Raw genomic sequence first — 15,274 nt, 5'->3', positions numbered from 1 at the left:
TTGAGCAGATTAATCTAGTGCCCCAAAACTAGGACCAACCTGGAGGGTTGGCCACATTAAGGAAGCAGGTGACCTCCTGCTCGCTGGGGGTGGCATTGGTGATGTGCCCCTTGCTCATCAGTCACTGGTTTGCTCTCAGTCAGGATGTAAAGGCACTTGGAACAAGTGGTATCAGGTGGGGGGGGGAATCAGGAAATAGGAGAGACATAGGAGGAAACTGGCTGAGAGGAGACTGGCAATAGGCATTGGGTTACACCCCAAGAACAAATGAGGTGACCCCTGTTGTTCAGGTACCAAGAAGGCCCAGGTAATGGGAGTGATGTGGACATCTGCAGATGGAGTGACCGTGGTTCTGGAGGTGGGTAGGCTGGTGTGGTTCCCCTCATAGGAGAGACAGTCAGCGGGGAGAATTGCCTAAAGGACTCAAAGCCGTGAAGATAGCTAACCGGGTAAAGGAAGGGGAATCGTGTCCTACAGAAGGATTAGTGACCGGAGAACCTCTGATTGAAGGGGTTCAATGGAAATCAAGGGGGGGGGAGCTTGGGGACAGCTGTTTCTCAAAGCAGAGATGTGGAGAAATTTCTATAGTCAATTTGTGCAATTTGTTGCCACTTGCAGCTATGGAAGCCAGGTCATTGGGTGTATTTAAGGCAGAGTGATAAGTTCTGATTGGACATGGTATCAAAGGTTATGGGGAGAAAGCCGGGAACTGGGGTTGTAGGAGGAGTTAAAATAAAAAGGATCAGCCATGATTGAATGACGGAGCAGACTTGATGGCATAATTCTGCTCCTATGCCTTATGATCTTATGTTCTAAGTGGGCTTCCCTAGCAGTCATGGGATATATTTAAGGTGGAGGTTACTAGGTTCTTGATTAATCGGTGTGTCAAAGATTACAGGGAGAAGGCAGGAGAATGGAGTAGAGAGGGATAATAAATCAGCCATGATGGAGCACACTCAATGGGCAGAATTTTGCTCCTATGTCTTATAGAGTCATAAAGTACAGCATAGAAACAGGCCCTTTGGCCTATCTAGTCCATGCTGAAACAATTTAAACTGCCTACTCTCAGCAACCTACATCTGAAGCATAGCCCTTCATATCCTTACTGTCCACGTACCTATATAAACTTTGCTTAAACATTGAAATTGAGCTTTTATGCACCACTTATGCTGGCAGCTCTCACCACTGTCAGAGTGACGAAGTTTCCCCTTATGTTCCTCTTAAAATTCTCACCTTTCACCTTTAACCCATGACCTCTGGTTGCAGTTCCACCCAGCCTCAGTGGAAAAAGCCTGCTAGCATTTACCCTATCTATATCCCTCATAATTTTGTAGTAGTAGTAGTCTCTCGAAGTCCGAGGAAGATGAATGTGTTGCGCAGTCAACGTCTGTGGGCATGCATATGACTTCTGAGGCCAAAGTCTGAAGCGCAGATACGGTCGCAGATGGGGCAAGGAGCACCGCCTGTTGGGGCAGGAGCGGACGCCTTCCTGTGTCTTTCTTGACTCGCCTTGAGGCGCTGCATGCGCCAGATGGCTTGGAAGTTGTTTGCTGCCTTGGAGCATAGATTGCGCCACTTGGACTGATCATCAGCAGTGTGTTTGAGATCACGGGGCTGGAGTTTGGCCCACTTAAGGTTTGACTTGAGGTTGTCCTTGTACCTCTTCCTTGGGCACGGTTGCCCTGCTCCAGTTCTCCGTAGAACAACTATCACGGCATTCTGGACTCATCCATGCGGATCACATGACCTGTCCATCTGAGCTAAGCCTTCAAAACCTTGGCTTCAATGCTTGTGGTATTGGCTCGGTCCAGGACTGTCAGGTTGGAGATACGGTCTTGCCAGCGGATTTGCATGATTGATCGCAGAGTGCGATTGTGGAATTGTTCAAGCTGTTTGACATGTCTGCGATATAGTGTTCAGGTTTCACAGCTATATAGAAGTGATGAGACCATAACAGCATTGTAAACCTTCAGTTTAGTGGAGAGGCGAATGTCTTCACGCTGCAGAACTTTGACCTGGAGCCTTCCGAGCATCTGGCTTGCTTTCTGGATCCTTGGCGTGATTTCTTTATCAAGGGCACCGTCGCTGGAGATGGTACTCCCCAGGTATTTGAAGTTGTCAACGTTCTGTAGTTGTGTGTCATCGATGGTGATGCATGGCTGTGGTGGGGCGCTGTTAGGTGCAGGCTGCAGGAGGACCTCTGTTTTACTGAGGCTGATTGTCAAGCCAAACAATTTAGATGTGGCGGAGAATTTGCTGACCATTGTTTGTAGGTGGTCCTCTTGGTGCGCCATGAGTGCGCAGTCATCTGCAAAGAGCACTTCTATGAACAGCTTTCGGAGGGTCTTTGTGTGTACTGCAAAGTGACGTAGGTCAAAGACTATACCTCTATCAAATCTCCTTTCAATCTTCTACGTTCTAAAGATTACATTCCAAACCTATTCAATCCTTCCTTATAGCTCAGGGCTACCAGACCCAGCAACATAAGTTTTCTCTGTACTCTGTACTGTTTACATCTTTCCTACGTAGGTGACCAAAACTGTGCACAACACTCCAAATTAAGCCTCACTAATGTCTTATACTACTTCAAAATAACATCCCATCCTGTACTCAATACATTGATTTATGAAGGCCAATGTGCCAGAAGCTTTCTTTATGACCCTATCAACCTGTGATGCCACTTTAAATGAATTATGAACCTGTATTTCTGGATTCCTTTGTTCTACCACACTCTTTCGTGCCCACCACTCACAGTGTAAGATCTACTTTGATTGGTTCCACTGAAGTGCAAAACCTCACACTTGTCTGCATTAAATCCAGCTCATTTTTCCAGCTGATACAGATCCCACTGCTAACCATGATAGCCTCCTTCATTGTCCCCTTGGCGTCATCCGCAAATTTGCTGATTGAGTTAACCACATTAGCACCCAGATCATTGATGTTAAGTGACAAACAACTAACAACAATGTACTCAAAACCAATCCCTATGGCACACCACTGGTCACAGACTTCCAATTGGAGAGGCAACCTTCTACAACCACTCTCTGGCTTCTCCCACAAAGTCAATATCTAATTCAATTTACAACCTCATCTTGAATGCTGAGCGACTGAACCTGCTTGACCAGCCTCCCATGCTGGACCTTGTCAAATGCTCTACTCAAGTCCACTGCCTTGCCTTCATCCACTTTCCTGGTAACTTACATAGAAACATATGAAACCTACAGCACAATACAGGCCAGCACACGCTGCCATGCCGAACATGTACTTATTTTACAAATTACCTAGGGTTACCAATAGCCCTCTATTTTTCTAAGCTCCATGTACCTATCCAGGAGTCTCTTAAAATACCCTATCGCATCTGCCTCCACCACCGTCCCTGGTAGCCCATTCCACACACTCACCACCCTCTACATAAAAAACTTGCCCCTGACATCTCCTCTGTACCCACTTCCAAGCACCTTAAAAGTGTCCTCTTGTGTTAGCCATTTCAGCCCTGGAAAAAAGCCTCTGACTATCCACACAGTCAATACCTCTCATCATCTTATACATCTCTATCAGGTCACGTCTCATCATCCATCACTCCAAGGAGAAAAGGTCAAGTTCACTCAACCTATTCTCATAGGGCATGCTCCCAAATCCAGGCAATTTTGTAAATCTCCTCTGCACCCCTTCTATAGTTTCCACATCCTTCCTGTAGCAAGGTGACCAAAACTGAGCACTGTACTCCAAGTGGGGTCTGACCAGGGTCCTATATAGTTGTAACATTACTTCTCGGCTCTTAAACTCAATCCCATGGTTAATGAAGGCTCTTCATTATCAGTTCCCTGAGGCACACCACTGGTCACCAACCTCCATGCAGACTATGACCCATCTACAACCACCCTTTGCCTTCTGTGGGCAAGCCAACTTCATTGAAAAACTCTATAAAATTGGTTAGACATGATCTACCACGCACAAAGCCAAGCTGATTATGCTTATTCAGTTCATTTCTATTCAAACGCTTATATATCTGGTCCCTTAGAATACCTTCAAGTAACTTTCCCACAACTGATGTCAGACTCACCAGCCTAAGATGTCATGGTTTCTGTTTAAAGCTTATTTTAAACAGAGGAACCACATTGGCTATCCTCCAATCCTCAGCTACCTCTCCTGTCACTAAGGATGATTTAAATATCTCTGCTAGGACCCTGGCAATTTCTGCATTTGCCTCCTGTAGGGTCTGAGGGAACACCTTGTCAGGCCCTGGGGATTTATAACCATACAACAATTACAACACGGAAAAAGGTCAGCTCGGCCCTTCTAGTCAGTGCTGAATGCTTACTCTCACCTAGTATCACCGACCTGCACTCAGCCCATAACCCTCTATTCCTTTTCTGTCCATGTAGCTATCCAATTTTTTTTTAAATGACAAAATTGAACCTGCCTCTACCAGTTCTACTGGAAGCTTGTTCCACACAGCTACCACTCTGAGTAAAGAAGTTTCCTCTCGTGTTACCCCTAAACTTTTGCTCCTTAACTCTCAACTCATGTCCTCTTGATTGAATCTCCCCTACTCTCAATGCAAAAAGCCTATCCACGTCAACTCTATCTATCCCCCTCACAATTTTAAATACCTCTATCAAGTTCCCCCCTCAACCTTCTATGCTCCAAAGTATAAAGACCTGATTTGTTCAACTTTTCTCTGTAACTTAGGTGCTGAAACTCAGGTAACATTCTAGTAAATCTCCTCTGTACTCTCTCTATTTTGTTGACATCTTTCTTATGTTTCCTTGTTGACATCTTTCCTTTGTTACCTCAGGGTAACAAACACCTTCTCCTCTGTAATCTGTACAGGGTCCATGAAATTCATGCTCTTTTGCCTCACTTCTATAGGCTCTATATCCATCTCCTGAGTAAATACAGATGTAAAGAATTCATTTAAGATCTCCCCCATCAGCTTTGGCTCATACATGGATTACTATTCTGGTGTTCCAGAGGACCAATTTTGTCCCTTGCAATCCTTTTGCTCTTAACCTACCTGCAGAATCCCTTAGGATTCTCCTTCACCTTGACTGTTAGAGCAACTTCATACCTTCTTTTAGCCTTCCTGATTTCTTTCTTAAGTGTTCTCTTGCATTTATGCTCTTACAGTCTGAGGGTGAGATTTGTATCTGCCTGGGAAGCAGATACAAAATTTGGCTTCAAAAAGCAATGAGATAAATTCTAACAATGGGCACAAACTAAACTGTTCTTCGACAGGGTCAGCAGAGAGTTAATGGCCTCCTACAACTTTATGACTTGTGGGAGGGAGCTATCTTGGGTGGTGGGGGTGAGGGAGGGGCGTGATTCAATTCCTGTGGGAAAAGACAGATTAAACAATGTCTTGTCCTCTGGTGGAGGGACGTATCCTTAGGTAGAATCAGTGAATGAAAGCCTTGTAGAAGGTCAGAATAGGGTAAATCTTTGGGGATGTGAAGCATTGACTATATTCTCCTTTTCCCCCAGACAGAGTTTGACTGAGCTTTGATAAGAGCACGGAGCAGGGGTAGTCTCAGGATGCTTGGTGAGGGGGTTAACAGGAACGCTGTGGGGAACAGGTAAAATTGACATTGTTGTCAGCCAGCAGGGAAGGCCAAGAGATGTAGTAAACCATACAGGCCTCAATGTTGTGGAGCTGCCTGCTGCTGGTTAGCTCAGCATTCAAGGAGCTTAGATTAAGATGGAGATGCAAGACACTGCAGATGCTGGAATCTGGAACAACAGACAAAACACTAGAGGAACTCATCATTGGTAGGAGTAAATGGACAGTTGATGCTTTACATCCAAACCCTTCATTGTGACCCCTTAAGAGCCCTTATATTTCAGCGTTGGAATCAAAGCTGATGAAGAGATTTTCCTTTTTCTGCTGAGAGGTGTTGTGACTTTGGAAGCAGGAATATTGGTGATGGAAATGATTGGAGTAGTGAGATTAATTTATTAGTTCCAAATTAACTGGCACAGCACAATGGGCTGAATGGTCTCTTTATGTAGGGCATGGCTTCAAACTGAAATAAGCAAGAAGGGAGGGATGGTCTCCGTATACAAGAGTCCAGCAGCACTAGAGATTCAGGTATACCCACGGCAGCCCAGCGATTGCTACACTCCCTCATTTAACCATGGCTCTTCACAAGCCAGCTCTCTCTTCCTCTATTGTCCTTCCCCATTGAGTGAGCCTCTGAAGCACTGCAGCACCAAGGGACTCACTGTGTGGTGTCCTCCCCATACCTAGGCACTGGATGTAAGCTTACAGTTCAACCCTACCCACCTTCGATCAGTTTGTCAAGTGTCATAGAAGAGAAAATTAACTTTGCATGCAAAGGTTGACGATGCGTACAGCTCCACAGCTCTCCCTCCACTGGGGGGTCAGGTCATACCCTGCTTCACCTCATGCCCTTGTATAAATCCATAATACAACAGCAGCTAGCTACCATCAAGATAATGGTCTCCAGAGGCCATCGAGCACGAAGGGCCTCTATGAGGTTACTGACTGGTATGTGCTTTGTGAACCATATGGGGAGGACATTAATGGATTTACTGATTGCATCACTGGCTACACCAACTTCTGTTTGGACACTGTAATACCATCAAGGACTATTCACTGCTTCCCAAATAACAAACCATGGGTCACCAGTGATCTAAAGGCTCTTTTCAACCACAAAGAGAGAGCATTTAGATCAGGAGACAGGGAGGAAATGAAACACGTGTAGAGGGAGCTAAAAGAGAAGATCAAGGTGGCTAAAGAGGAATACAGGAGAGAGCTGGAGAACAAGCTTGGACAGAGTAGCACACAGGAGGTATTCAGAGGCATAAAGAATGATAATTAGGATAATGCAATGTCATGATAATTGTTGGGGATTTTAACATGACAGTGGATTGGGAAAACCAGGTCAGTTATGGACCTCAAGAGAGAGAATTTGTAGAATGTCTATTGGATGGCTTTTTCGAACAGCTTGTTGTTTAGCCTACTAGGAGATCGGCTGTGCTGGATTGGGTATTGTGCAATGATCCGGAGGTGATAAGAGAGATTAAGGTTAAGGAACCCTTAGGGAACAGTGATCACAATATGATCGAGTTCACATTGAAATTTGAGAGGGAAAAAATAAAATCCAATGTGTTAGTATTTCAGTGGAATAAAAGAAATTACAATGGCATGAGAGGGGAACTGGCCGAAGTTGACTGGAAGGGGACATTTGCAGGAAGGACAGTGGAGCAGCAACGCCTGGAATTTCTGCAAAAAATGAGGGAAGTGCAAGACAGATAAATTCCAATAATAAGAAATTTTCAAAGAGAAGAAGAACACTACTGTGGCTGACAAGTGAAGTCAGAGCCAGAGTAAAAGCAAAAGAGAGGCCCTACAAGGAAGCCACAGCTATTGGGAAGGTGGAGGATTGGGAAGGAAACTAAGAAGGTCATTCAGAAGGAAAAGATGAATTATGAGAGGAAGCTGGCAACTAATATCAAAGGAGATACTAAAAGCTTTTTTAAGTATTGAAAGGGTAAAAGAGAGTGGAGGGTAGATATAGGGTCAATAGAACATGATGCTGGAGATATTGTAATGAGCGATGCAGAGGTGGCAGAGGAACTGAATGCGTATTTTGCATCAGTCTACACAGTGGAAGACGTCTGCAGTACACCGGACATTCAGGAGTGTCAGGGAAGTGAAGTTTGTGCAGTGAAAATTACGACTAAGAAGGTGCTCAGGAAGCGTGGATAAGGGTGGATAAATCTCCTAGACGTGATGGAATGCACTCTTGGGTTCTGAAGGAAGTAGCTGGAGAGATTGCGCAGGCATTAATGATGATCTTTCAAGAATTGATAGGTTCTGTCATTGTACCAGATGACAGTTAAATTGCAAATGTTACTCCACTATTTAAGAAGGGTGGAAGGCAGACCTGTTAGCCTGACATCAGTGGTTGAGAAGTTGTTGGAATCGATTGTTAGGGATAAGATTACGGAGTACCTGGAGGCACATGGCAAGATAGGCCAAAGGAAAACCTGCCTGGCAAACCTACTGTAATTCCTTGAGGAAATTACAAGCAGGGTAGACAAAGGAGATATAGTGTACTTGGATTTTCAGAAGGCCTCACATTAGGGCCACACATGAGGCTGCTTAGCAAGATAAGATCCCATGGAATTACAAGGAAGTTACTAGCGTGGGTGGAGCATTGGCTGGTCAGCAGAAAACAGAGAGTGGGAATAAAGGGATCCTATTCTGGCTGGCTGCCTGTTACCCGTGGAGTTCCACAGGGTTCAGTTTTGGAACCGCTGCTTTTTACGATGTATGTCAATGATTTGGACTACGGGATTAATGGATTTGTGGCTAAATTTGCCGATGATACAAAGATAGGTGGAGGAGTAGGTAGTGTTGAGGAAACAGAGAGCCTGCAGACAGACTTAGATAGTTTAGGGGAATGGGCAAAGAAATGGCAAATGAAATACAATGTTGGAAAGTGTATGGTCATGCACTTTTGTGGAAGGAATAAACGAGCAGACTATTATTTAGATGGGGAGAGAATTCAAAATGCAGAGATGCAAAGGGACTTGGGAGTCCTTCTGCAAGATGCCATAAAAGTTAACCTCCAGGTTGAGTCGGTTGTAAAGAAGGTGAATGCAATGTTGGCATTAATTTTTAGAGGTATAAAATATAAGAGCAGGGATGAGATGTTGAGGCTCTGTAAGGCACTCGTGAGACCACACTTGGAGTGTTGTGTGCAGTTTTGGGTTCCTTATTTTAGAAAGGATATACTGACGTTGGAGGGGATTCACAGAAGATTCTCAATAATGATTCCAGGAATGAAAGGGTTACCGTATGAGGAAGGTCTGGCATCTCTTGGGCTGTATTCCCTGGAGTTCAGGAGAATGAGGGGGTTTCTCATGGAAACATTCCGAATGTTGAAAGGCCTGAACAGATTAGATATGGCAAAGTTATTTCCCATGGTAGGAGACTCTAGGACAAGAGGGCACGACTTCAGGATTGGAGGACGTCCGTTTAGAACTGAGCTGTAGAGAAATTACTTTTGTCAGAGGGTGATGAATCTGCGGAATTTGTTGCCACAAGCTGCTGTGGAGGCCAAGTCATTGGGTGTATTTAAGGCAGAGATAGATAGGTTCTTGATTAGCCAGGACATCAAAGGGTATGGGGCGAAAGCAGGAGAGTGAGGATGACAGAAAGAATTGGATCAACACATGTTTAAATGGCGGAGCAGACTTGATGGGCCGAATGGCCTAATGAGTTAACCCAATTCTTCAATAGGTTTGACAATTGCCCTCCTGTTCACACTCCCTTCAGCACACCAGTCCAGGTGCAGAGGCACACAAAGCTCCCTCAGCACCAACGCCTCCCCACTCCAGTTCAACACGTGGATGAACAACACAGGCTACTACTGTCTACATCCCCTCCTTGCCCTGCATCTATAATCCACACCTCCACATACCAACTGCTATCGTCACAATCTTCACCTCCTCCAGCAGCCACCTTCCACCAATTCCCCGGTCATCATGGACTCACCTTCACTACTGAGCAGGTGAGAAGGGCTCTGGGGAAACTTAGACATGGCAATGCATTGGGAACGGATGGTGTGAACCTGAAGGAGTGTGGAGTCCTCCAGCACATTTTTAATCTGAGACTCAGCCCGGAAAGGGTCCCGACTGTGTGGAAAACATCATGTGTGGACTCAGTAGCCAAGAAAGGCTAGCCAAAAGTTTTGAATGACTACTGTCCAGTGGCCCTGACCTCACATATTATGAAGACCATTGAGAGACTGGTCCTGGCTCAGCTCTGACCCCTGGTCAGATAAGCACTCGATCCCCTGCAGTTTAACACCAGGAACACACTGGAGTTGATGATGCTGTCATCCACCTGCTGAACAGAGCCTATTTCCATTTGGATGAGCAGGGCAGCAGTGTGAGGATTGTGTTTTTTGATTTTTCTAGTGCCTTCAATACCATACATCTCCACACACAGAGATCAGAATTAAATTGGGATCTCCTGGACTGTGAGGGAGCATCTCTCAAACAAAGAGATGCTCTCTCTATACAATCATGTCAAATGCTGCTCCCTCATTTTCAATACATGTGTCTTCTGTCAAGCTGGGGGTTAAAATTCCACTGGAGGGAGAGTGAGAACTGCTTCAGTACATCCCTCAGCCATGATCACAATATCTGTTCATCGATCCACTCACCGATGCTGAGAGCTCTAAATCCTGCTCACAGACCCCACTTGCCAAAGGACCCAACAAGCACATTCAAGATATTCTGCTGAAAGCAAGTCAACCCAAAGCAGGGCTGAGGAGAGGAACTGACATCAGCAGTGAGACCCACTGTTGGAGGTGAGGGGTTAGGAGAAGAGAGGGGAGGGGAAGGGAAAGAAGAAGGGAGGAGGGAGGGAGGGGAGGGTAGGAGAAAGTAGGGGAGGGAAGCAGTAGAAGATGTGAGGTGAGAGGTTAGGAGAAGGAGGAAGGAAGGGGTTGGAGAAGGGAGTGAATTTGGAGTGGGAGAAGGGAGTGAAGTGAGGGGTATAGGTGAAGGGTGGAGGGGAATGGGAAGATGAATGAGAGGGGAGGTTAGGAGAAGGGAGAGGAGGAGAAGTGGCAGGAGCAGGGAAGAAAAGGGATGGGCAGGAGAAGGGAAGGAGGGCAGGGAGTAGAAGAAGGGAGGGGAGAGAATGGGGTAGGAGAAGTTAGGAGATGGAGGGGATAGGAGGAGGGGGGGGAAGTTAGGAGAAGAGAGAAGAGAAAGTAGGAGGAGCAGTAGGAGATGTGAGGTGAGGGGTTAGGAGAAGGGAGGGGTTGGAGAAGGGAGAGGAAGGGAGGGGAGGGGCAGGAGAAGGGAGGGGTAGAAGAGAGAGGAGGGGGAGAGGTATATGGAGGGGGAAGGTGGGGAGGAGTTAGGAGGAGGCAGGGGAGGGGAATGGGTGAATGAAGGGGAGGACTGGGGGTAGGAGAAGGGAGGGGATGTGCTTATCCTAAGACCATGTTATAAGAAGAGGATTAGTCCATTTGGCCCATTGAGTCTGCTTTTCCATTTAATCATGTCTGATCCATTTTCCCTCTCAGCGCCAATCTCCTGCCTTCTCCTCATATGCCTTCATGCCCTGACTATTCAAGAATCTATCCTTTGCCTTAAATATCAAGCTTTCAAGAAGGAGCTAGATAGATATCTGATGGATAGGGGAATCAAGGGATATGGGGACAAGGCAGGGACTGGGTATTGATAGTGAATGATCAGTCATGATCTCAGAATGGTGGTGCAGACTCGAGGGGCCGAATGGTCTACTTCTGCACCTATTGTCTATTGTCTACTCCATGACTTGGCCTCCACGGGCACCTGAGGCAACAAATTCCACAGTCTCTGGCTAAATAAATTCCTCCTCATCTCTGTTCTTAAAGGTCACCCCTCTATTCTGAAGCTATGTCCTCTCATCTTAGACACCCCTTCAGCATAAGAAACAGTCTCCATATCTACTCTATTGAGGTTTCAATGAAATCCTCCCTCATTCTTCTGAATACTAGTATGTCAATGCCCAGAACTCAGATGCTCTTTAATATTATTGGCTAACTTACCTTCTTATTCTATCCTTTCCTTCTCTATAACTTTTTTAGTTCTCTTCTGTTGGCTTTTAAAAGCTTCCCAATCCTTTAACTTCCTACTAATTCTTGCTCTATTAAATGCTCTCTCTTTGGTTTTTATGTTGTTTTTGTCTTAAGAATACTTCTTCCTCTTGTGTATATCCTGTGCCTTACAAATTGCTCTCAGAAATTCCAGCCATTGCTGACTGCTGTCATCCCTGTCACTGAGAGGGGAGTGAGGGGAGATGGTAGGAGACGGGAGCAGAGGGTAGCGGGTAGGAGAAGGGAACACAGGGGAGACTGTGGGAGAAAGGAGCTTACATAGTGGGCGGTGGAAGATCTGCCCCTTGTCCTGTCCCGCACAATCTGTAAAGGAATGCATGGTGTGGAGAAGCTGACACACTTTCCCAAAAATCAAAGATCAAAATGACTTCAACGGAATGGTTCCCCTTCAACCACTGGACAGCAACTGGGAGCATTAACACAATAGGACAGGAAAAGAGACAAAAGCAGGCTTACCAACAATGATCAACGCGTAAACTCAGCTACAGTTAAAACAGGTTTTAAATGGCTTGTTTAATTTTACTGATGTTTTAGCATTTAAAAGAATTAAAATAGAATTATGATTGGGTTAAGTTAAAGTTAAGTTTTTTGTTACGGTGTGTGACTCCTTTTTTAAATGTTAAAAGCTTTTAATTAATTTTTTTTACCTTTGTCGAGTAGCCACTCGTCTACTACCCGACCAAGACGATATGGAATTCGCTGTCTAGCAATCGCCAGCCGCTCGTTATCATAGTTGCCTTTAAGGTTTAAAGAGACATTTCAGCAGTTAAAATCTGCAAGGTCAAAGGTCAACAGTTAACACTTAACGCTTCAGGTGAAAGGTCAAAGTTAAAAGATTAGCCACCAGGCCGCTGACCACTGTAGAGATTCCTCTTCAACCTTCTCCTCTCAGGAGGAACCAAACTGGACTCCTAAACCCCCAGTTATTGTCAGTAGGGGGTGCATTTCATAAGTCAGTGCCAACCACCCTGTGGCCCATTGGAAAGTCTTGAAGTGGAAAGGACTCAACAGGTTGCCACCAAGAGTAATGTGAGAACTAGTCCCTGTTTTCTTGGGTGGGATAAACTTCAGCCAGAGCACCAGCACAAGTTTCCTGCCCTTTTCCAAATTAGTGACTTGTCACCTCATCTGTCTGCCTATGATTCTCCCACAGTACTGCCTGGATGTTTGTGCTCAGCTCTCCAATGGACTCAAACTAGTTGACCCAGCAAGACACCTGCTGGGGCCCGGAACAATTGGTGTGGGCTACATGCTATGCCAGGGCTGCCTCAGTGCAGCAGTTAGTGCTATTACCTGACTGATCCAGTGACATGGGTCCTGATTGTGTGGAGTTTGTACTTTCTCCCTGTTACTATGTGTATTTCATCAGAGATGTGTGGGTTGTTAGGTTAATCAGCCATTGTGAATTGTGCTACAGTGTGTAGAATCTGGGGTGAGTTGATGGGAACATGGGAATAAGTATGGAAAGTAATCCAGTTGGTCTCAGTCCGAAACGTCAACTATTTCTTCCCCTCCATAGATGCTGCCTGACCTGCTTGGGGGGGGGGGGGTGTGTGTGTGTGTGTGTGTGTGTGTGTGTGTGTGTGTGTGTGTGTGTGTGTGTGTGTGTGTGTGTGTGTGTGTGTGTGTGTGTGTGTGTGTGTGTGTGTGTGTGTGTGTGTGTGTGTGTGAATGAATTTCAGGCTTCTGCAGAATCTCTTGTGCTTAGGGTATAGATCAGTCAAAAATATGGGCAGAAACCTTGCCAACAGAGTTTAATCTGGACACGTGTGATGTTGCAGTTTGGGAGGTGGAGAGTAAAAGTCAGGACCTTTCGGAGCATGAATGTACTGAGAGATTATGGGGTGAAGGTCTTTTGCTCACTGAAAATGTAACAGGTAGATAGAGTGCTAAAGAAGGGACACAACGTCCTTGCCTTCATCAGTCCAAGTGCTGAGTATAGAAGCTGCAGCTCTATGACACAGCTGGAGTGTCATCTGCAGTTCTGGTTGCTCCATTACTGAGAAGATGTGAGCTGCCCTGCTCCATTACTTTGATAGGTACCGCCTGTTTAATGGGTCTTGTATCAACGAATGATAGGACAGAGGTGGAGGGGTTTGATGGGTGCCCCTTGAGTGATTTGTGGGCAATCTGGGTGCTCTGCATATCACTGATGGATGCTCTTTTTGTGTTTAGTGGGATTTAGATGGGTGTTCTTGTATCTGAATAAAGCGTGCTCTATCATTGGGCGCAAGATGCTCCATCACTGGGTGATGGGTGCTCTATCATTGAAGAAGAGTGGGTGCTCAATCATTGGGTGATGGGAGTTGTATCAATGGTAGTTGGGTGCTCTATCACTGGGTGCCAGTTGCTCTGTCATTGGGGATAATGCTCATTGGGCTGGGTGCACTATCATTGGGGATGGGTACTCTATCACTGGGTGTTGGGTGGTCTATCAGTGGGTCCTGATGGCTCTATCAGTGGAAGATGGGTGCTCGATCATTCAGAACAGGTGCACTATCATTGGGGATTTGTGCTCTATCATTGAATGCTGGGTTCCCTATCAGTGGATGCTGGTTGCTATATCATCAGATGCTCTATCGTCGGGGATGGGTGCTGTATCATTGGGTGATAGGTGCTCCATCAGTGGGTAATGGTTGCTCTGTAATTGGGTGATGGGTGCTCTATCAGTGGCTGATGGATGTTCTATTGTCCAGGAAGGCCAGGAACTGGGGTTGAAAAGGAGATAGAGAAAAAGGATCAGCCATGATTGAATAAAGGAGCAGACTGGATGGGCCATTTGGCCTAATTCTGCTCCTATCTCTTATGGTCTTATTGGGGATGGGTGCTCTACCAGTGTGTGCTCTATCATTGATTGCTGGGTGCTCTGTCTTTGGTGATGAGTACTCCATTGTTGAATGATGAGTGCTCTACTATTGGGTAATGGGTGTTCTATCTTTGGGGATGGTGCTTTATCATTGAGTACTGGGGGCTCTACCAGTGGGTGATGGGAGCTCCATCATTGTGGATGGGTGCTCTGTCTTTGGTGATGAGTGCTCCATCGATGAGTGATGAGAGCTCTGCTATTGGGTAATGGGTGCTCTATCATTGGGGTTGGGTACTCTATTATTGGGTACTGGGTGCTTTATCCGTGGGTGATGGCTGCTCTATCATCATGTTAGATGGGTGCTCTGTCATTGGATAATGGGTGCTGTATCGGTGGAGATGAGCATTCTATCATGGGAAATGGGTGCTTAATCATTGGGTGTTGAGGTCTCTATCAGTGCCAGATGGGTGTTCTATCATTAGGTGCTGGTTTCTCTAACAGTGGGTGATGGCAGATCCATCATCGGTTGATAGGTGCTCTGACAGTGGGTGGTGGGTGCTCTATCATTAGAGATGAGTGCTCTATCATTGGAGATGGGTGCTCTATCATTGGGTGCTGAGGTCTCTATCAATGGGGATAGATGCTCTATCAGGTGCTGCTTATTCTATCAGTGGGTGATGGAAGCTGTATTATTGGGAGAATCAGAATCAGGTTTTATAATCACCAGCATGTGACATGAAATTTGTTAATTTAGCAGCAGCAGTTCAATGCAATACATAATCTAGCAGAGAGAGAAAAAAAATAAAGCATAATAATAAAT

At 45.7% G+C, this 15,274-nt stretch overlaps 1 protein-coding gene across 4 annotated transcripts in view; it reads right to left on the bottom strand.

The window, feature by feature from the left end:
- Nucleotides 1-15,274, bottom strand: part of LOC132384107 (neurexin-1-like) — a 1,241,271-nt gene that overhangs the window by 138,012 nt on the left and 1,087,985 nt on the right. For 2 of the 4 annotated variants that reach the window (XM_059955450.1, XM_059955451.1), the window contains 2 exons: nucleotides 12,296-12,385; nucleotides 11,907-11,951 (listed from right to left, as the gene is read on the bottom strand). In XM_059955450.1, coding sequence (XP_059811433.1) covers nucleotides 11,907-11,951; nucleotides 12,296-12,385 — 135 coding nt within the window. The remainder of the gene's footprint in view (nucleotides 1-11,906; nucleotides 11,952-12,295; nucleotides 12,386-15,274) is intronic. The other 2 variants (XM_059955449.1, XM_059955452.1) reach the window with 1 other exon arrangement.

Source organism: Hypanus sabinus, chromosome 31 (genome assembly GCF_030144855.1).
Source record: "Hypanus sabinus isolate sHypSab1 chromosome 31, sHypSab1.hap1, whole genome shotgun sequence".
Taxonomy (NCBI): domain Eukaryota; kingdom Metazoa; phylum Chordata; class Chondrichthyes; order Myliobatiformes; family Dasyatidae; genus Hypanus; species Hypanus sabinus.
The sequence above is the reverse complement of the archived record's forward strand: the minus strand, read 5'-3'. Positions and strand labels throughout refer to the sequence as shown.